The sequence below is a fragment of the Tamandua tetradactyla genome, chromosome 23 (genome assembly GCF_023851605.1).
Source record: "Tamandua tetradactyla isolate mTamTet1 chromosome 23, mTamTet1.pri, whole genome shotgun sequence".
In the NCBI taxonomy this organism is placed as follows: domain Eukaryota; kingdom Metazoa; phylum Chordata; class Mammalia; order Pilosa; family Myrmecophagidae; genus Tamandua; species Tamandua tetradactyla.
The window spans coordinates 15,583,619-15,606,606 of NC_135349.1; the positions used below are offsets into that span (position 1 = coordinate 15,583,619).

Consider the following 22,988-nt stretch of genomic DNA (forward strand, 5'->3'; position numbering starts at 1 on the left):
CACCTTTGATCTCATATGTTGGTGGGATCGGTTGGCAGGCATTAGGAGGCCTGACTTTTGCCTGGAAGTTTAACACTTGCTAAACGGAAAATTATTTCTCTAAATGTCAAGTATGTCTCATCAGCCAGAGTGGATGGGGGCAGGCAGGGGAGAAAAGCCAAGAAGGAACATCTGTGTGTTGTTAAATAACATTTGCTTCGTTTGCTGTTGAAACACTTCCCTTTTGTATTTTCAAGAACCGTATATTTGTTTTAAAAGGGAAAAACCAACTTGGTGGCTGTTTTATTCATTTATTTATTTATTTATTTTCATTTTGCTCCATAAAAGACTTTTTGGTCAAGATTAAGGAAAACATTCATTTTCAGACTGGCAGTGGCCTGGACTGCTTTCCTGAGTTGCAGCCTCCTTGGCTTTCTCCCGCCGCGGGCATTGCTGCTTGAGAGGCAGAGGCCGCACCGCCACCTTTCCCATCCACCATCGACCCATTCACCAGTGTGCGCTTTCCCCTACGCCATGGAGACAGGACGGGAACCCAGGACGGTTGATGCCAGGGCGCGTTGTTGGGACTGTGTGACATAGTTTTGGAGTTTGCTTTTCCCTCCCTGCTCCACACTCACGTGTCATTCATTGCCTGTGGTTTTGTCTCTGCTCTCCCCCATACAGATCCGGAGTTAGGTGTTGGCACGCTACCCGAACATGACAGCCAGGATGCAGGGCCGATTGTCCCCAAGATATCGGGTCTAGAGAGAAGCCAGGAGAAGAGCCAGGACTGTTGCAAAGAGCCAGTCTTTGAGCCTGTGGTGCTTAAAGACCCCTGCCCTCAGGTCCCGCCGCCACTCCCCCAGCCCCAGGCGGAGCCCCAGCCCCCAGCTCCCTCCCCGGACCCTGACTTGGTGCCACGAACAGAGGCCCCACCTCAGCTCCCACCTCCGACTGCTCGGCCACCGACTGCTCGGCCACCGCAGGCCCCCCCAGAGGCCCAGCTGCAGCCCGCCCCGCAGCTGCAGGTGCAGAGGCCGCCCCGGCCGCAGTCCCCCACCCAGCTGCTCCATCAGAGCCTCCCGCCCGTGCAGGCCCACCCCTCATCTCAGCCATTGTCAGCCTACAACAGCAGTAGCTTAAGCCTCAACAGTTTAAGGTGAGCCTGTCTGCTCTTCTCTTCCCTGACTTTTGCCATCTCCCTTGGGACAGGCAGGTAGTGGTGAGGGATCCCCAAGGAGACTGGCGTTCCCTCATTGGAAACATTACCGTTGTTTTCTCTATGCGGCAGGGAATAGAAGACAGAGAAAGGGGCGGTCAGGCAAGGCTGGGGTCTCTGGGGAAAGGACAGGTGGGGTCAGGTAGAGAAGACATTACAAAGAGCTAAGGTAGGGACTCCCGAGAGCATGAAGGCTGAAGGGGTACTGTGCCAGGGCATCCACGGTGCAGGAGGCAGGAGTGGAGACCGGGTGGTGGTGGGCGGGGCAGGGTCCTCAGAGCCCACTGGGAGCTGTGAGCTTCTTAGAAGGGAGGTTCTGCTTCTGAGGGAGGAAGTTTTGAAGAAAGTCACATCTTCCCTCAACTCCAGAGGTGGGAAGATTGGCACCCAGGGCGTATTCTGGTGTGTTTCTTTCATGGTGATTTACCTCCTCTGATGTGAAGAGGTGGGTAATGCAGAAACAAGCTGGGTTTTGAGAAAGAGAGAAGCCCAGCACCCACATCAGGCTCTCTTCTGTCTTGTCTTTGCTTGAATTGCAAAGGAAAACTGAGAAAGTAACACAGAAGAAATCTGCAAAGAAAAGGGAGAGAGAGAAGCCTGGTGTGAGGGGCAGGTGCGGCCATTTGGCTTCGTGGCTTTATCAACGTTTTCCTTTTAACAACCTGGTGCGCTTGGCGGCGGCGACGGTGGGGGAGTGGGCAGCTTGGGGTCTTGCTTTTCCCATCTCTGATGGGAGAGGACACTGCCGGGGGAAGCAGACTACTTCCCCCAGGGCTGGGCCCGTCTCCCGACCTTTAGTACATTTCTGAGGTGGTAGACAATTCAGCCTCCCTGGTTTCACCTCTTTCTTGTTTGTTCTCCTTCATTTAAGAGGTGACAGACAGATGGGGTGAACTCAGACCATTATTTTCAGTCCTTTGTGTTAATTTTGCTTAGATGCTTCATAGGAGATGTAGGCAGTGGAGGATAGGTAAGGCTTGGGGTTTTCAGGGGTAGAGATGAGAATTTGGCCACAGAGGTGAGAGAGGACCTCCGGACTCTTGAGGACAGAATCAGCTGCCTCAACACTGAGATGCCCGGCAGCCTTGGAGCAGCAGCTTCTATTTTGGGGAGGACGTTGTGGCTGGGTCTCTAGTAACTGTTATGAAAGTTTAGGAAAGCTGTGCTTTCAGGAAAAAGATTTCTTGTGCGTGCAGGGGAGAATCTATAACTAGAGAGACTCGAGAGAGAAAGTGTTGAATGGCTTTGGGGTAGCTAGGAAGGATTTTTTTTTTTAATATAAGACAATAAATAAATGGCTCGCCTCTTTTTTTATTTATATCTTTTTTCTACTCCAACAGCAGTAGCAGAAGCAGCACCCCAGCGAAGACTCAGCCCGCCCCTGCTCACATCTCCCACCACCCCTCCGCCTCCCCATTCCCCCTCTCTTTGCCCAACCACAGCCCCCTGCACAGCTTCACACCCACCCTCCAGCCCCCTGCACACTCACATCACCCCAATATGTTTGCCCCTCCCACTGCTTTGCCTCCTCCACCACCACTGACATCAGGGAGTCTGCAGGTGCCCGGACACCCGGCCGGGAGCACTTACTCAGGTAGGATGGAGGAGCCTGGGGCCCACTTCCTGTGCTTGCACCACCCTCGCCCTTGACCTCACCTGCTGTCTCTGTCGTCCATCTTCCTGATGGCTAGCTTTTAGTTACTTAGACTTTTCTGCTTTCTTACATGTATTTTTGGCACCTTCCTCAAATCCTTTGTGGTCTGAGGTTCAGCAAAAATACGTACAAACGACATCACTAACCTACTCCAACCTCAGTGAAGCAGCCCTGGCCCAAGTAGAATGGATTCATTGGGATTCATGAGTATTTCGAACCAAGTTCACCTAAAGGGTGGTAAAACACAGATAACTGTGCCCCACTGTCTAGACTCCCCATTAGAGTGATGAAAGCTTTCACAGATCCATATCTGCCTTACTCCAGACTCTTGGAGTACATCATGGATTAAGGAGTGAATTTTTTGTTTGCTTGAGTTGAGTAGGGCCTTGGACCTTCTTCCTGGTGGGAAGAGGCACATTTACTACGATAATATATCCCAGAATTCTGGGGAAGACCCAGTATTAAATATTTGGGTCTTTTCTCCTTACCTTATTAATCAAATTAATGTGTCCCACTTTTTGATTCATTGTAGCCATATTATACAACCAATATAGACACTATAAAGTAGTGATTTTACCTTTAAGGAGACGTGTGAGCCCTTCTGTGATAACAGCTAACATTTCTGCCAGTCACTGTCCATAAGCATTTAATTAATTCCTTAACCCTCACAAGCAAACCCACGAGGTAGGCAGTATTATTGACCCCATCTTTGAGATGAGGAAACCGAGGTACAGGTGGCTTTTTTGCTGTGCCTAGTGTGACTCAGCAGCAGCCCCAGAGCTGAAGACTGATTTTTCTGGCTGTTTGGCCTGGGGTTCTGCAGCTTGCTGCTCTGAGAGGCCACCTCGGGAGCAAAGACAGCAGGACATGACTGGCCCCCGTATCCACTGCTTCCCTGGTTGTCCCCTGGACAACTGTATCTGAAGGTGGCCGTGCCCCCTGTGGTCCCGGCCACTGTGCCCTTGGCCCTGCGTCCCTTCATGTTAAGGCCCTTGGACATCCTTTTCTAAAGTGAATGACTGTCGGTTAACAAACCAAGGTGTCATCGTCTCCCCTCTCTTCTTTTCCAGAGCAAGACATCTTGAGACAGGAATTGAACACACGTTTTCTGGCCTCTCAGAGTGCTGACCGTGGGGCCTCCCTGGGCCCTCCGCCCTACCTGCGGACGGAGTTCCACCAGCACCAGCACCAGCACCAGCACACGCACCAGCACACGCACCAGCACACCTTCACTCCGTTCCCCCACGCCATCCCGCCCACCGCCATCATGCCGACGCCAGCACCTCCCATGGTGCGTACCCCAGGCAGAAATGTGAGGATAAGTAGAGCACGACTCTTTTTTTATGCAGCACGGTGGGGTTGGAGTGGGTTGTTGGGGGCCACAGGAGATCGGATGGGACATGAGAGCTGTGAGGGGCTCCTTTGGTCTTGTCCATCTTTGCCAAAGAGGAGGGAATGTGCCCTACTTCAGGCCGCTCTGAAAGACCTAAAGGAGGAACTTTTTTCTAGACATTGGTATCTGGAGTGGGTGGATTTTATTCTAGATGCCCTCAGAACTGTCACATTCAGTGTTGGTAATTACCTTCCTAAAGGGTAATTTTGTTTTCTTGAACATCTCAGGGGGTTGCCACCATATAGAAAAACATACTGGCTGTGCTTTGCACTAAATACTAGCAAATAAATGCTTACAGAATATTGGGAGTCAGGAAAAGAGAGATGAGAAGGGGGAAGGGACCTATCCGAAGACTTGGACCACCTCAGGTAGCACCTGCTCCTTCAAATGGATTCTCTAAACCCACTTTGGTGGAGACATTATTTTTCATAAGGCAGTTTTTTAATCTGATACTGTGCTCTGTCAGCAAGTGGTCAGAGACAGGGTGCCTCGAAGGAGCACAACTCTGGCCTGGCGTTGGCCAGCACATGCTGGGAGAACTAGGGGTTTTTTGTGTTTTTTTGGTTTTCCAATTAAGAACTGCAATGAATAGTGCCATATTGGAATGCTATATATTCTGATAGACCCTTGTTTCTACTAGTGAGTGTTAGAGTATTTTTACTAATTTATTTTTCTAATGTTTAGGAAAGTACTTGATGTTAAGGCAAGTAATATAAGCATTATGATAATAAATTTATACTCCATGATTTCAAGGGGAGTTCCTATCACCAAACTTAACTGCTTCTTCTCCCCCACCTTCCTCATTTTGTTCAACTTTTTTTTTTTAATGTATTTTTTTTTTTTTTTTTTTTTTTTTAAGAGAGAGGGAGGAAGGGAGGGAAAGACAGAGAAGGAAGGAAGGATGGAAGGAAGGAAGGAAGAAAGAGAAACATCTTTAAACATTTTCTTGTTTTATTATATTTTGTTTGTTTTGTTTGTTTTTTACATGGGCTGGGGCCGGGAATCGAACCGGGGTCCTCCGGCATAGCAGGCAAGCACTCTTGCCCGCTGAGCCACCGCGGCCCTTTTTTAATGTATTTTTAAAATTTGTCTTACAAATATTATTGAAAAGAATATTAGAGATGAACCTTGGGACCCAAGAAGTTTTCCCATAACAAATCTTGTATCTTTTTTTCTGGATAAACTGTAACTTCTCGATAATTATATCTTTAAGGACCAAATATTTGGGGAGAATATACACCAGCTCACGTGTGCTGTTTCACAAAAAAATGAAATCTGTGTGGTTACAGCACTGCAATGATGAAATTATTTAGAGGAAACAAGAGTATGGTGTTTTCTGTTCAAAAGAAAGGTCATAAGACCTTGCCCAAATTGGATTGTAGTGGGTGCAATATATTTTAGAAGACAGCGGAATGTATAGTTCTTCTGCCAAAGTGAAGATGAAAATGGAGGGAATTCTCTGGATACATCAAACCAAATGTTCACTTCTCTCTGATTTTTCTGGATAGTTGCCTCTTATCTCCAGTTCAGATGTTTAATTTGTGCCAATCTCTACATATAGAATAGAAAGAAAGGCATAATGGTATGGTCAGGACCTAACTGTACCATATGGGTTTTCACTTTCTCTGTTTCTTCAGTTTCTTGTCAGAGCAACTCCAAGTTCGTAATGGTTTCATATACAGTGAGGCTATTGAGTCTGATGACAGCTGAGTAACAGAGAAGTTTGTCTAGGGCTGCCCCATTGAAGCAGTGAATAGAAATGCAGTTCCTTTGAGTAACTAGCTTTTGCTTTGATCCCTTTACAGTTTGACAAATACCCTACAAAAGTTGACCCATTCTACCGGCACAGTGTGAGTTTGATGACCATGCTACACATTGAATGTAACTGCTTTTCCATTTTTTTGTGCTCTTGCCACGGAACACTAAATGACTAGCAGTCGTCCTCAGTCATCTCTGCAAAGAGTTTCCATTTCTCCTCGTCACTTTGGATGCTTGCTGTTGTGGCATTTTGCTTTTGGTAAAGATGCAGTATCATCTTCTGAATCAAAAGATCATAAGCATTGCTAAGACTTCTAAGCAAAGCAAAGCTGGACTTCACTCGGAGGAAGTCAGGCATCTGTCCTATGAAGTGGGGTATCCACAACTGAGTCATGTGGAAACTGCAGTGACAGGATTGCATTCAGCAATTTAAATCCATTAATACAGAATTCCCCAAGTTGACCTTGAATTATTTCTTCCAAATAGAAATTTTATTCTGTTCATAACTCTTCAAAAAGCAAATTTTTGTTTCCCCTAGACTAAATGTGGTACCCTCTTCCACATGGTTGGTACCTGGTATTCTTCTCCTGAGCTGCTTACAATTGAAAATAAAAATAATAATTTAAATAAAATAATGTCTCAAATTAAATGAATGCTATTTTCCCCTTTAAACTCATTCTTCTTTATTTTTAAAAAATATTCGTTTTATGTCATTTTAAGAGTACACATTTTGAAACTTAAATTTGTACCAGCATAAGTTATATGTTAAGTTACTTAAAAGAACTTTTCACACAAAGACCTTGAACATGTTAACATGATGTTTTGATTATGGGATGAATACTGCATCATTTTTACCTGAAATTTTGCAAGTTTCTTTGCTCAATGGCTCATTTGTAATTTTTTAATGAAACCAGGAAAAAGGAAGATTAATAGTGTTTGTAGCCATGTTGATTCACCATACCCAACTCTTCTTGCTTTGATTTTTAGATTTTGTAATCCATCATTTGAGTAAAGTACTACTTCATAAGGCAAAAAAGCCTGTGAATTCATTCATACTCTGAACCCAATAATTAGATATGTGTTAGTCCTGAGTGTAGCTGAGAGGTCAAGACTAGAAAATACTAGAAATCAATTAAAAATTACTCTGGAGGCATTCAGAAATGACATTAGGAAGGCCCCTTTAGAAAGGAATTTTAAAAATGTACTTGAGTGGGCTTCATCCTGCCCTCATTGTCCAGCCTGGTTTTTCTTAGTATTATGGTACAAAGGCCTTTCTTTTTTTTTTTTTGACCCTTGCAGAATCCACTAGACATACAGGTTTCCTCTTTGGGTCTGTCACATGAACGGTGTCATCCTTAATAATCATCTAGTTTCTGTTTTTTTTTGTATGTATCTTGATTGAAATTAAGGAGCAGCTAACAAAACTATCCTTAGCATGAGAGATGGCTCAGATATGCTTCCTAGTGCCAAATGCTGTGCCTTTTGATGTACATTCTCCACAGAGAGTCCTAGGGGTAAGATAGAGGAAAAGCCCAAAGGCCAGAACTTTTGGAAGTTTTATGCTTTATATCTTAGGTGCTTCAGGTTTTAATCTAAGGGAGATGCACAGCTATATTCTAAGAGGATCTGTAACAGAATAAAGGAAAGAAGTGAGACCATCTAATAGGTTTTGAACACATTAGAAGGGAAAAATACCTGGAAGCCAGGTAACAGAAATTTGACTGTGTTTTATTGTAGCAAATGTTTAATTACTCTGTTTTATATAGTGTACTATCATAGAGTTATTGCATATCATTAGTCATAGTAGATGATATATGAAGTACTTAGTCTCCCCTGCTTTGGGGATTAAGACATTATAAGGGGAATTAAGATGCAATGCACTCAAGTATCTAAAACACAATTTTAGACTTAAAAGTAGCTTTAAATGAGGGCACTTGGCTTGCAATCACTGTTTAAGTGGATTTAGTTCAATATCAATTAGTCTGAAAACTTTGCTACATCATTGAAGGGTACAAAATGAAATAAAGACCAACAGTAAAAGTACGTGCTTTGCAAACAGACAGGATTATGAAATGTGTAATTCACTCGTTACCTAGAAATAGCTTACATGCAGAAATGCATCATTTAGAAGAGCTTCAGTTACTATGGTATTTGTGACAGATTATGCAACTGTAAGGGTAAGGCATTACATAAATATCCATGTGGTGTTGTTATCAAAGTAGATGGAGTCAGAGCAATAGAATCTCAGAAATATTAAATTTATAGAAGGAGAGAAAGATATGTTTTCATTGTCTTCAGTATTGCTATATATTTCTTTCTTTAGTTGTGTCCTCTATAAGAAAATTCATATTCTTAATTCAGGATCATTCTTTCCCTCTTGTTGCATGATTAGGCTCACATGTTCTGGGGCTTGGCTTAAGTAGCCTCCAAGCAGCCTGTGTGTTAAATTGCAGATATTCAGTATTGGCTATAAGAATGTGAACTTCACATGTTACTATAGAAGTGCTTCAAGTGCCTGCAACTCTGAGAAACAATAGAAATAACTTGCAACTAGATAGCATTATCCCAGATTTGGGTTATTTCTATGCTGCTATAGTCCATCTTTTAGAAAAATGGATAGCTCCATTTCAAATATATGCCGAATCATTTTATTTTACTCTTCCACACAGATTTATCATTTTAGATGAGTGAATTAAATTGTCTTCTGCAACTGCCACTTCTAGAGTAATTTAATGAAGCAAGGAATGTGAATATCCTCTTATTTCCTCAATAGACTATTATAAATCGAAAAGTACTAATTGAGTTTTAATAGTATAAAATCCTGAAACTCATAAAGACTCGTTTTTCTACTCCCCCCACCCCCCACCCCTTTTGTCTGTATGTGTGTGTGTGTGTGTGTGTGTCTTTCTCTCTCTCTCTCTTCTAATTAACTTATAGGATTCTGGGCATCCCCTTCCTGGTTTTGATATACAATAAAATCTCTAACAATTTAGAACTTCTATCCAATTTAACAATAAAATGATTAGGAAAGCTACTTTTCTAATGATGTCCTCATGTGGGACATCATTTGTTGTCTGATTGATTCTGAACTACTTTTTAACTTTTTAAGTTAAATAGTCATGGCACGTCTGTGTGATCATTTCATCGTGGCTTGTTTGACTAATAGCATCAATCTGAGATTACTTGGCTTGCTAAAGGCGATATCTTTCTATGGGAAGGGAATATGAATATAGCATTTGTCTCCTATTAAAATCATTTTTCCCCTCTCCGTCTTTGGCCACAGCTCTTCCATTCCTATCCTCCTGCAGTCTCGGGCATCCCTCCTATGATTCCACCTACTGGCCCTTTTGGTTCACTCCAAGGAGCATTTCAGCCGAAGGTAAGAAACTTTCCAGTGAGAACACCCAGGCACATTTGCAAGTGGAATCCCAGGCTAGGGGTGTGAGTGGGTTCTGCCTCCTCTCATCTGTGAGGGACGAATTTTCAGGTCCATAGTAACCATTTGGATTAGAGTAACATTTTATTCTAGTCCATTTACTTTAAATCTTCAACATAAATTGAATTTTCAGTCTATACTGTCCATGTAATCTGCTGAGGGAGGATTGCCTGTGCTCTTTAAAATATCCAGACTATATGTGTAATTTTTTTTTCCCACAAATACTGTCGATATAAGCTTCTGGTCAGAAATTCTATGAAATGTCAGCTGTGTCCATCAAGTTGTCCTCAAGGTGTACATTATTAGCAAAGATGAGTCTTGATCAATTTTAATAGAAGGGAGAAAATGTCCCTGAACTAAACTAATCATGACCCACTCAAATGGGTGGAGACATGTCATCCCCTAATCCAGTTTAACAACCGTTCTTGACTAAATCACATCAACCAGGGAAATGATCTCATTACAGTTTCAAATACACAGTATTGAATAAGGATTATTCTACCCCTATGAAATGGGATTTATATTAAAACATGGCTTTTCTTAGGGGGCATGCTTCCTTTCAAACCAGCACACCCCCCTTTTAACTTTTCATTTTGAAATACATTCAAACTTACAGGACATTCATAAATTCCCACACAGAATTCCAACATATCCCTACCACCCCGTATATCCAGATCCACCAATTTTAACTTTTTGCCATATTTGCCATATCATTCCATCTGTCCATCTAACTTCTATTTATCATCAGTCCGTTTTCTGAACACAAGGCTTACAGACTATATACCAGTTTTTTCATATATCCTACTAATGTCCCTTTGAGCCTTTTCTCCTCATCCCATCTAGCATCATGTTTTGCATTTAATTGTCATTATCCCTTTAGTCCTTTTTTTCCCTTTTTTTTTAATTGTGGGAACAGATATACAACTTCCCACCTCCACCCTGAAGCATGACATTCAATAGGATTAATCCCATTCACAGTATTGAGGTACCTTCACCGCCTTTCATTACGAAAACTTTCCCAGCTTCCCAAATAGAAACCCTACCTCTATTATATATAACACCCTGTTCCACCTACTCCCTGCCCTTGTCACCTTACACTCTTAATTTATTTCTCTATGAGTTTGTACATTCTCTGATATTTTCCTGGTAGTTACTGTGGGACTTTTAACATCCTCAATCTATAACAGTCTCATTTGCTTTGATACCAGCTTAACTTCATTAGTACACACAAACTGCTCCTATCCCCCTTGCATCCCCATAAACAATCTTTATGTTGTTCTTATCACGAATGATGTATTAATACCTTCAGAGTCCAGAACCCCTGGTTTATCATTATATTTTATGCATTTGCCTTTTAGATCTTGTAGGATATAAACAAGTGGAGTTGCAAACCAAAAATATGGTAATTCTGGCATTTATATTTACCAGTATTGTTACCTCCCTGGAGATCTTGATGTCTTCATGCGGCTTCAGTCTATTGTCTGTTCTCCTTTTTTCTTGATTTAGCGTCTCTTCCAGGACCACTCTACTGGTGGCAAACTCTCAGCTTTTGTTTATCTAGGAACATCTTAATTGTTTCCTCATTGTTGAAAGAAAGTTTTGCCAGATATAGAATTCTTGTTTGACAGCTTTTTGCTCTTTGCACCTTAAATATGTCATCCCAAGCCTTTCCTTCTCCATGGTTTCCACTGAGAATTCAGCACTTCATCTTTTTGAGGATCCCTTGTATGTGACATGCTGCTTCTGTCCTATGGCCTTCAGAATTTTCTTTTTATCTTTGCCATTTGACAGTCTGATTATAATATGCCATAAAGTGGGTGAACTTGGGTTTATCCTGTTCAGAGTTCTCTAAGCATCTTATATGTAATACAATCATTTTATTGAATTTGGGAAGTTTTCAGCCATTATTTCCTTGAGAATTCTCTACCCTTTTCTTTCTTCTCCTACAGTGTTTAATATTGGTATACTTGATGGTTTCCCCACAGGTTCCTCAGGATCTATTCACTTTTCTTCGTATTTTTCTTTTTGTGTGTCAGATGGAATGATTTCAGTTGGCTTTTAAAGTTCACCGACTGCTTCTTCTGCCAGCCCCAGTCCCTCTGCGGAAGTTTTAATTCTGTCCCTCTGGTCTTCTGCTCTGTTTGGTTCCTTTTCATAATTTCCACCCTCCTGTTGATAGCCTTTGTGCATACCTGTCCTTTTCCTGGTTTCCTTTATTCTTTGTCCATGTGTTCCTTCAGATCTTCGAGCATATTTAGGACTCTTTTTTTTGGCATGGGCAGGCTCTGGAAATCGAACCCGGGTCTCTGGCATGGCAGGTGAGAATTCTGCCATTGAGCCACTGTTGCACCTCCCTAGGACATTTGTTAAAACGTCTTTGGTATGTCCCAGGTCTGGTCCTCCTCATCAGTGGTTTCTAATGTTGTAATCTTCTCCTTTGCCTGAACCATTGCTTCCTATGTCTTCATGTATTTTGGAAACTTTGGTTGGAACCTGGACATCTTGATATTTTACTAAATTTTCTGAAATTTAGACTAGGCAGTATCTGTCCTTAAGTTTGTTCTGAGCGAGTTTTCCTTGAATGCCAAGAGCTAACACACACACACACACACACACACACACAAGAAGGGAAGGAAACACTTTTCCCAATCTTTGGGGCTTAACCAGTACAAGTACTTTCCTTCAGGAATTATCCATATAATGAGTTTATAGAATAGCTGCAGGCCAAAGCATAGGGGGCCTCCCTGATCATTTCTGTGCATGCATCTTAGCTTGGGCATATGCATGTGGCCCTAGGAATTCCCCCTTTGCGTGGTTGCAAATATCCTGTCTTCCCTAGCAAGCAGTTTCCTCACAGTCCCAGGCAGTACACTCTCTGTCCTACAACCAGCAGTCCCTTGCCTTAGGCAGCAGGGCTTGACTGTTCTCCCATAGCATTTCATAGGAGAGCTTGGTGGAGCTACCTTCTGCACTCAGGACAAGTTCTGTGAAAGTGAGTCCCTCAGGCCACCACCAGACAGAATGGGCCAGACATCCATGCTCTCAGCATGTACATAAATGTTACTCTGCCCCCTCTGGAACCAGGACTAGGGATCTGCACTCTGTGCTCAGCTGGGGAGGAGCCAGCCAGGGTGCCAGGAGAGCCTACAGCTTTCAAGTAGCCTTTTTCTTGATTCTGCATTCCCCTTTAATAAGGTGCTTTAACTGTTTTCTGGAGCCCTGAGAGAGATGTTTCTGCTAGTTCTTGCTAATTGTTCAAAGCTTTTGAGGGAGGACAGAGCACCTGTCTTTTCTGCACCTTTTCTCCCTGTCTGCTCCCTCGTAGCCCTCCCACCCTTTGCCCAGAGTCACCCTGGCCCCAGGGAAGGCTCTGTCTGCAACTACTTACATCCCAGTGTGAAATGAACCTTTTACCCTTTAGAATCACTGCATTTGTCTACCTTGTCCAGTGATAGGTTGTCCACTTAAGACTAGAGTTATCTCCAAAGGTCCATATCAAGGAGTAATTCTCAGGACATACCTTTTTGTGACTTTATATATATTATACCCCCATTTTCCTGTCATACAAAAAAAAAAAACCGAAATATACCTTTATGTTGGTAAACATGTAAAATATAAATCCCCTGTCCTTATTTTATTCTCAGATTTTAAATTAGGAAATTTTGTTGTGTGATTTTAGATTTCTTTCTCTCCCACCCCACCACCTCATTTCTAAAGTAAAACCTCCAGTCTTGGTCCAGAGTTGCCCAGGCTGAGCATATATTGAACCTCCAAAGGCTTGTTGTCCTAAAACTAGAAACAGGGAAAGAAATTAAGAGGCATTAGGTTTGGGTTGGGTACACCTTAGAAATCACGTTTATCTGCATGTAATTGCTTTCATAAGCTTAGCACCTTACATGCACAGTTCTGTGTGCACAGGGCTTTTCCACTGGCCTGTTAAACACCTCCTTATCTGAGATAAGATGGTGGTAACTTTAAACGCCTTCCTTCCAATCTGCTTTTCATGACTCCTTCAAACCCTGCCCTGACCCCTTTAGGTTGCAGCAAATCTCCAGCACATCCCCAAACAGACTGTTAGATCATTTAATAAATTAGACTATTTCCCTCATTCACAATTATCCAGTCACACAGAAAACTACATCTGGGCAAGAAAGTATCTCTCTTGGTGTTGAAATAGGCCTTTCCAGGCCATCTTACTGATTGAATATGTAGATTGTAGTTCATTAGTGGAGTTCTTCATATGTATGCAAATCAGGCTGTTAACAACTCCAGCTTAATTGTTAGTTGTACTGCAGCTGATTGCTTTTCTTTCTTTCATTCTTTTTTTTACACCCCCTCTACTTGTAGGTGAGCTCAGGGCCTAAACTTGAGCTCTTTTTCCACATGAGTTAACTTCCTGGCTTGGGGGAATTCATAGAAATTGTGATTTTTTTAAATAAAATACCTGGACTTCTTTTTTTCCTTTTTCCTGAATTCTTTATCCACTGGAAAGGAGTGACTGTGTTTGTGTCTGAAGTTGACTTTTTTGTTGATATTGTTAATTCGAAGGACAAAAGCCTACAAATATGGTTAATATCCCTATTGATATTTAAGAATAGTGGTGGGAATACGAAGGATTTGCTCAAAATGAAGCAGAATGACTTTAAAAATCATTTAATAATAGATCTGTGTTATCCCTAAATTAGGTTCCCTTGTCCCATTTCTACCACTGCTAATGAGCAATTACGAAGTTTAATTCCTTCTTATTGTCTGCCGGTTAAAATTCAGTGTTCACTTACTTTCATTTGTTCTGATGAGAAGCACCTGATACTGCATATTATAATAATGTTCACTTAAGCATTTCTTCGAATGTTTGGTGATGAAGAAAAAAAATTACCATCAACACTGTCAGTTAACTCAGAAAAAGAAGGTCTGGGTCAGTGCTTTCATATCACACTTTTCTTTTTTTGTCCTGCTTGTTTCAGCCAAGTGGGGGGTGCCAGCAGCTCTGGTGTTAGATACCATTACTAGAGAGAGTCATTGTAGCTGAAGAAAACAGGGAACAGGTCTTCCTAAAGAAGCATGGGTAATTTACTGAGAAAAATGAATTTAGTAACTCCTGTATGTCAAAATGAAGCAAACAAACCCAAAAAATCAAAGTTTAATTTCTTAATTTATAGTAAAGGATATCTCTGGCTTTTCCTGTCACATGTACTCTGCTTCCTAAACTGTGGTCCAATTAATTTGCAGACATCCAACCCTATCGACGTTGCTGCTAGACCTGGGACAGTCCCACATACTCTACTCCAAAAGGACCCAAGGGTATGTGCAGAGTTGGGCTCCGGCTCAGGTAATAGCAGGGCGTGTCTGTGGACAGGACTGCCAGCACAGCGCTCTCACCTCCAGTGCCGCATTCGAGCCGGATCTGTTTTAGCTGTTCCTTCCAGTTCATGGAAGAAAATGCCAGTTACTCTTAGAAAAACAAAGTCTCCACTGCAGCCATGGGGCCCAAGGAGAATGACTTCCTGTGCAGTAAAGAGGAGGGGCGTAGGGGCCAGGCCAGAAACTGGCATACTGTTAACTTGGGTAGTTTTTACTTCAGCATCCCCTCTCTCCTGGGTCAGAAAGGCCTTGTACAGAACAGCTCTTCTGACCTGTTTTTAATGTGGGAAGGATTCTCCTGTGCTCTAGAAGGAAATAAAATACCTAAAGTATCCCTTAGGTTTTGGTTACATTGTTTATTTATAATTTATACTCTCCCTACTTCCAAAAAGAGTTTGAAGCTCTTTAATAGATAAAGTCTTGTTTTGTTGACTATTGTTTACATTCATCTTTATAGTAAATGTGGAAAAAAAATGATTACCTTTTACAATTTGTCTTTTTCCTTGGGTAAGGGCAGTCAGAAATTGATGCCCAGTTAGGTAGAAGTTTAAAATGACTCAACTATGTAAGTACTTTTATGATATTTAGTGAATTTCTTTAAAATATCTTAATACCTCTAAGTAATATACAGTCATCAAATTAAGGAAATTGGTAAAGGTAACCTGGTTTCTACTGTATGTTTACATTTCCAAGGACAGATCTCTCTCGATACCCATTAGTGTCCAGATTTAAAAGTCTGAGGTCTGAAAGCCATTCTCCCTTAGACCCACGCAGCATGGTTTGGAAGGGCTGCCTGAGACAGAGCAACCTCTGGTGTGTAATATGAGCAAATCATGTTGCCAGAGGGCAAATTGCTATTGATTAAACTTGTTCAGGGGCTTGTCAGGGTAGATGTACCAAGGCTTGTGAAGTGGGGGAGGGGGCCCTTGGCACTTTTGATAGTGTGAAAATGGGTTAATTATTCTCTAAAAGGGCTTCATTTAAAAGTAAAATTCTAACATTTTAATTTCCCCTCCTAATGAAGCACTACAAATTTGTTAATTAGAGCAATTGTTTGAGTGACAGGCATGTAACCAAGTTGTCATTTTCTCTTCACAGTTGACAGATCCTTTCAGACCTATGTTAAGGGTAAGAAAGCTTCTTCTAGAACTGTTTTGCAACCTCTGCTTGACTCCCTGTTAGTTAAAAATATAAATCCATTACGAAGAAATAAGTCATATAAATGTTGGAATAAAATGTTGGATTAATGTGGTTGGATTTTTCAGGTAGTGTGATCAAGAAGTGCCTAATTTATATTGCTTCAAGTGCTGGAGGAACCCAATCCATTCTGGGGGTGGGGGTGGGTAAAAACCAACTGAGCCAGATTTCTCTCATTAACGGTTCTGGTAACTAAGGGGAAAGACTTAAGCTTAGGGAGAAATAGGAATTTCACTTAGTTATACTAGTTATACTGCCTGCTCCTCTTGGGGGTGTGTGTCTGTCTGTCTTTCTGTTTGTCTGTGTGTGTCTGGTTTCGACTGGTGGCTCCCCATTCTGCATTGTAATGTTGACTTGTCTCAGCCATTCGACCTGTTTCTCTGTGCAGTAAAACAGCACTGTAAGCATCTTCCTTTAAAACTAGATGCTTTGAAGGTATGGAGAATCCTGGGCAGATGACTTCTGAATGAATGTTGATCTTCTTGGGGTTTGTGGGTGCGGTGGGTAAGGGGAGATGAGGAGATGATGGATAGAAGGAAGGAGGATGGATGGACGGAGGGGCAGATGGACAGCAGAGTTCCTACTAGAGCCATTCGTGGTGCATATAATCAGGGAATGTGTTTTCTCCAAAGGAAAGGGGGAGGCTTGGTCATCGCTTGGGTGAGGCAGCACAGTATTTGTCATTTCAACCCTTTTTTTTTTTTTCCATTTACAAGAGAGGGGAACTGACGCCAGACTTAGATTTAAGTGTGTATTTCAGAAAGAACTTTTTAATATACAAACCAGAAGCTTCTATATTTTGCTGAAGTAGGGATAGGGGGATGTTTCTTCTCATCCATCCGGTAATTATTGATCACACCCTCTGAACCTGTGTGTAGATTACTTAGCAGGAATGCAAATGTAAGTGGAAGTGATAAGACAATATACTAGCATTACTCTTACTGCTTGACATGAAATAATTTGAGAGAAATGAAATGAAGTTCTTCTCTGACTTGGGGGACTTGATATCTACAGAGGCCTAAGGAGTGGCCTTTTCTTCTTTTCCTTTTTTCAACTTAGAAATGAACAACACAAACCAACACGAATGGGTAGTTGACTCTTTGTGAAGCACTTAAGGGAACTGGGTTTCAACAAAGATGCGGTGAATTACTTTGTACCACTTTGTGGGTAAAAAATACGTATATGCATAACAAAACAGTGTTGGGGAAGGTTAGGATAGATTCTGTACCCTCTCTTGGTTTGATTTGATTCACAGACATTCACTAATTAGCTCTTCTGAACAGCTGATTTGCATTATAGCAAGGCAGCATTTGTTAAGTAGGGCTTCCTACTCTACCAGGTCTGCCAGCTGGCACCAGAAGAGAAAGAGAGGAGAGACACAAAGTGGCATTCAGGCTTTTGCCATCTTGTCCTTGGTAACAGGGGTGATCCTGGTTGAGTGTAGCTTTCCCAGAAGTAGCCAACATTTCAGGCTCCTGTGGGAGGGGAGGGGAGGTGGAAAGGAGCTGCCTGATTCCTTGTCCTTGGGCGTCGCAGGGCTGCTGGTGGAAGCGCAGAAAGGGTCCAGAGCACCCTGTTTCACAGGAAAAGCCCCTGCAGCCAAGATGTGCCGAAGGCCTTGGGTAGGGGTGGTTTTCTCGGAAATGTCTTCCTTCTGACCATCATGCTCTTTCTTGTTGCAGAAACCAGGGAAATGGTGTGCTATGCATGTCCACATCGCCTGGCAGATTTACCACCACCAACAGAAAGTCAAGGTCAGTCTTACCTTCCCAGTCTAGGGTGGGGTGGGGACAGGGTCATGTGGGGTTGTGATCTCTTTACTGAGAACCTGATTAAGAAGGCATTTAAAACAGATTTCAAAGATTCCACAGGCAGAAAGGATCAAGTTCCTCTTGGAAGAGCTACTTGGATATCTTACTGCTAGTTAGGGAAACCACCAGCAAAATTATAAAACAAAAACAGACCTATATCTCCCTGTTTTGTTTTGAGTCTGTCTTCTTATGGCTCCCACATGCTTAAACATCGATTAAATCCTGAAAATAAAGGTTTTGGAAATCTGATTATAGTGACCAAGAATTAGAATACAGATAAGAATATGAAAAATACTTTGTATCTGGAAAGAACTGTAAATGTAAGTTGTTCTGGTTTAGTTTGAGGTTTTTTTTAAAAAATTTTTAATCATTTAACATAGTATATATACAAAGCAAAGAAAGAAAAAAGTAGTAATTTGCAAAGTATGCTTCAAGTAGTTACAGAAGGTTCCAGAGTTTGTCAGTGCTACCATTCCATCATCTCAGATTTTCCCTTTTAGCTGCTCCAAAACACTGAAGGCTAGAAGGAATATTAACAGCCTTATTCTTTTGTTGAATCCCATTTTCTCTGTTATACCTCCTCTTTCTCCTTTAATTCTTTTCCCAGTTTGTAGGGATCTTTGGGGAATGCCTGCTCTGACTTTTTCATGAGAAGGGGTATCCACACTGAAGGATACGAGGATGTAATTAACTGATAATCCTGAGGAGACTGGTCCCTCTGGGTTTCAGGATTTATCTGACCTAGGAACCCTCTGGGAATTAGATGTTCCAGGGAGGTGAACCTAGTGTGTAAAGCCTTTATACAGTCTCAGTTCGAGCCCTAGATGTCGTTAAAGGTCAACAAGAGTAATGTTGGTTGGGACTTAGCAAACTATGGTACTGAGCACAGTCTAACTGAAGCTTGCATCAGAGCAGCCTCCAGAGCAGCCTCTTGACTCCATTTGATCTCTGTTGGCCACCGATGCCTTATTTTATTATACTTTTTTCTCCCTTTTGGTCAGGAAGGCATTGTCAATCCCACATTGCCAGGGCCAGACTCATCCCCGGGAGTCAGGCCCCACGTTGTCAGGGAGATGTTCACGCCTGAATGGCTTGTACCATGTAGAGGGCAACAATTTTCCTTGCAGAGTTGGGCTTAGAAAGAGAGAACCCACATCTGAGCAACAAAGAGGCTTCCTCGAAGCAGTGTTTTTTTAAATAAAAATGGAATGTACTCTTTATATTCTGTGACTTTGGAAAAATGGGTAATTTATACCCTATATGAAGATGATGCTATTGAAGTCCATTAACAATGCATATTATTAAAAATTACTCTTCCAGGAATGGCGTCTTATTGACAGTGACTGCACTGCATGCTCATTTAGGCCTTCTGGCGACCAGAAGCAGAGGTTGGAGGATAGTCAGTACTTGTCAGGAAGAGATTTGGATTAATCACATGCAGATGTGTATATTCTGTACCTGATTGGGGCTTTTACTGATGCAATAGAGAAGAGATTAAGACCTTCTGCAAGTACTTTGACATGGCATCAGCGCTTGGTTTAAGGAACAAAAGTAGCTAACAAGTACAGATTTTACAGTCTGGGTATTTACAATCTACATAGTTATGACTGGGCAAATGAGAAAAAACAACCTATCGGGAAATTCCAGAAAGCTTCAGTTAATCTTTCTTCACGGACAAGCTTTTAGTCTTAACAGCTTTGGGGAAGGGTCAGTAGAGTACCACAACAGGCAGGTCAGCGAGGAGGGAGAGCCAGTCAGTACAGAAGAGAAATATTAAAAAATAGTTAGGTGTGCTTTTGGGGGTCTGATTGTTTGTAAAGTCCTGGTTAAAAATTTAAAGGCAAATATTTAGTAAATGAACTCGGAAGATATGTTGCTGTGGTCTCCAAATACCTGGTCTCTTGAAACATCCCGTCAGTGAGTTTTGCTCACTTTTACTTTATTGTTAGTCAAGGTTTAATTAGAAACCTTATAGTTCAGCTGTTCAGAAAATGTGTGCTTTGAGGAGCTAACTAGATTGCGATGCTTAGTTCAGTTCACTTTTTGTTCTGGATGACGTGGTTACCGCAGCTGTAGGTAAAACACATCTTCCTGCTAACACTTTTGGCTAAAAGCGACAAAGGATCGCACACATTAGCAACTTCTTCCCGTGAAAGTGTCTCTGGAGACTAAGACTTTCATTATCCCAACTCAATTATAAAGACCTCTTGAACATGAGGTAGTTCTGCTCATCTTCCTTTTCCAGGGCGCTGTTTATAATCCCCAAGCTCCATTTTGCTTCTTGGGCTTAAGTTGTGGTTAATGGAAGTGTGCCGTTTCCCATGCAATATTAACACTAAATAATTTGGCAACCAAATTAAAGAAAGTACTCAAAAGATTTTTATAGATTTATAGTGAATTAGAAGCTTCATTTTAGGGGTTGCCTGTTACTTTACAGTGGGGCTTGCATTATCATATTCCCTATAGATTTGAGCAGAAATTGCATTATCCCCTTTCTCTCTGGCATTCATGTCCTCACTGTTTTAGTTATTCACCAGTATTTTTGAATGCGCATACTACCTGCATTACTCTGCCAGGCTCAGAGGGGACAGGTGACACTCCTCTCTGCTCTCCTGTAGTTGTTAGAGCTCAGTAGTGGAAGTGATCATGTCCTTGAAAAGTGATAGAGGCTTGTGTGCTTCCAGGGGCTTGCTTCTAGCTTGAGGGGCAGGGCTCAGGTACGTTTTATGAAATGGATGTTAAAGGATGAGTTTCAACCTATGTCAGTAAGAGAAGAGCGAACTTCCCTTTGCTCTTGACACTTTTGCACCATGGTATGTGGCAGATCTCTCCTGGTCAACTTTCTCTGTTGTAGAATAGGGCAAGGATTTACAGTAGAACATGATGGAGTTCGAGGTGTGGGGTAAGAATGGAGCCAAATGGACTGAGAGCATCGGGTGAGTTCAAGAGGAGAGTCAGACGTAGACTGAGGACAGTGAAGGAGCAGGAAACTGGAAGCTCCAGGATCATAGGAGAGAAGGGAAATCCAGAGCTTTAGATCTCAGGTGCATCCAGGCCAGGATGTGGCAGAGTCAAAGAGAAGGCAGTGAGACTTAAGAAGGTGGGGTGACATTGAAACCAGGCTGTCGAGAGAGCAACCAACCTCAGAAATGCCATGTGAAAGATTATGAGCCAGTTTTCACAGTCTTAGAGGAGGGTGAGCTGAAACATTAGCTTGAGGTGGATAATAAGAGAAAACAAAGTGCTTTAAGTAGAAGGCAAGGACTTCATAGCAAGAGAAGCCCTTGATAGCTTACTGGTCTGGACTGACCCCTCCTCTTCCTCTGCAAGTTGAGAGTAGTAGAAAAAGAAAAGACCCCTCTTAGTTAAATCAATACTCTTGCTTTGCTTTGTTTTTATATGTATCTGTAACAATGATCACTTGAAAATTAGCTTGTAGGCATGCAAATATGTCTTCATAGCTTTCATTTACTAATGTACCGTGATCTATTAGACTATGGCAAAGAGTCATTAAACAATTAATTTACACAAGAAATTATTCATGCAGATTCCTAATAAAATGAGCTTTAAAATGCTATCGTTTTAAAATGTGCTAAAATAGGCCTTTACTGCAAATAATAAACTACCTGGGGAGTGGTTGAGTTTGAATAAATAGGATATATGTTTTTTTGCCTCGGACCATTACACTTCAAAGGATGAACGCAACTTTTGCCATTAGACATTTCTGATGTGAAAAACAGGTGCTGCCCAGGAACAGGCACTGCTGGCCTTCTTAGGTTTGCGGGTTAAGTGGTTTGTGGGCTGCTGTGTTCTTGCAGCGTTTGTAAAGCTGAACCCAACAGGGGCTCAGAGCCTGCGAGCACCATCCACAGAGCTTCTCTTAGTCTGAGGCTCCTCATTGACATCGTTCTTCCCTGCGCTTACTCTTGGGATTTCACTTCTCCAGAAACAGATGCAGTCAGACCCACATAAGCTGGACTTTGGACTGAAACCTGAGTTTCTGAGCCGCCCTCCGGGCCCCAGTCTCTTCGGAGCCATCCACCACCCCCACGACCTGGCGCGGCCTTCAACTTTGTTCTCTGCCGCTGGTGAGTTCAAAGAGACTCAAGAAATGGAGTCCTCAGGGAGCTACATAAATTATGTTTGCACTCTGTGCCTCCCCTCAGCCAGGACCTAAATAATGCAATTTATGCCAGCTTGCAAGACAACATCATAGTCTGTGTGAGGAAAGGGACCCTTCTTCATTAATATGCCCTCTTTTAATTAAAGACAGAAAAGATCATATTTCCCTTTTGGGGACTCCATTGCTTGGGCTCATGATCTGCTTCTATATGAAACCAGTAAAACTCACAAGCATGTCAGATGCTATTAAGAAAGATCATAAAGCTTCCTGCTGGTACCCACAGAGCTCTCAGGAATTGTGCGCAAGGATGTTCAGCTGTGCTGTGTTTGAGAGTCTGAGAATTAAGATAGCTGCTGGTGGTAGGGTCTGTGATAAAGGAGGGTGGACGAGTTGGTTGCTGGTTTTCTCTGGTACACAACTTACCATTATTGCCTGGTTGGTTATAGTGGCAGAGGAAACTTAAGGGAGAGGGTTTAAACCACCCATAGGCCTGTTCACAAGATCAGTGATTCTTAAGCCCTGACAATATACACTTCCCACTTCTTGGACCTGTCAAAGCAGGGAGTTGGGAGAATCACCACATCAGGTAGCAGGGTCCATTTCTGCTCTGGGTGCATAGAAGCAAGACTGTTGATATAAAGGAGTGTTTGGTAGAAGAGAAAAACCATCTTGGTATCAAAGGTCCTTGGCATTCCATCTTTCCTAAAGCTGTTTTTGGTGCACAGGCCCTGGCATGGAGCTCCACTCAGGGACTCTGTGTGAATGGTGGCACTGAGCTCATTCGCATTTCCAAAGGAAGGAGTCCCATAGCTTCACACCTGCTGGGTTAAGTAGAATTTATTCTTTTAGACAGAAATACTCAGGGGGCTCCTGCTTTCTAGTCCTCAGGGAACAAGTCGCACATCCATTTTGCCTGTCGCCTTCCCAGGCTTTTATTATCTATCCAAGACTCATTTTTGGTGGACTTAAGGTTCTTTCATTCAGGAGAAAAAAAACTCCCACATTGCAAGAAATAATCATTATAATGGGTTTCGTTGCCAAAGTAAGTGAATCACCC

General features: G+C 42.3%; 1 protein-coding gene across 4 annotated transcripts in view; it reads left to right on the top strand.

Annotated features, from left to right (window-relative positions):
- The window catches only part of AUTS2 (activator of transcription and developmental regulator AUTS2), a 1,196,629-nt gene that overhangs the window by 1,165,142 nt on the left and 8,499 nt on the right, over positions 1-22,988 (top strand). Inside the window, exons 7-15 of one of the 4 annotated variants that reach the window (XM_077141005.1) lie at positions 664-1,138; positions 2,539-2,792; positions 3,923-4,164; positions 6,051-6,095; positions 9,287-9,382; positions 14,669-14,740; positions 15,899-15,928; positions 17,680-17,751; positions 21,755-21,896. In XM_077141005.1, the coding sequence (XP_076997120.1) occupies positions 664-1,138; positions 2,539-2,792; positions 3,923-4,164; positions 6,051-6,095; positions 9,287-9,382; positions 14,669-14,740; positions 15,899-15,928; positions 17,680-17,751; positions 21,755-21,896 (1,428 nt within the window). The remainder of the gene's footprint in view (positions 1-663; positions 1,139-2,538; positions 2,793-3,922; positions 4,165-6,050; positions 6,096-9,286; positions 9,383-14,668; positions 14,741-15,898; positions 15,929-17,679; positions 17,752-21,754; positions 21,897-22,988) is intronic. The other 3 variants (XM_077141006.1, XM_077141007.1, XM_077141008.1) reach the window with 3 other exon arrangements.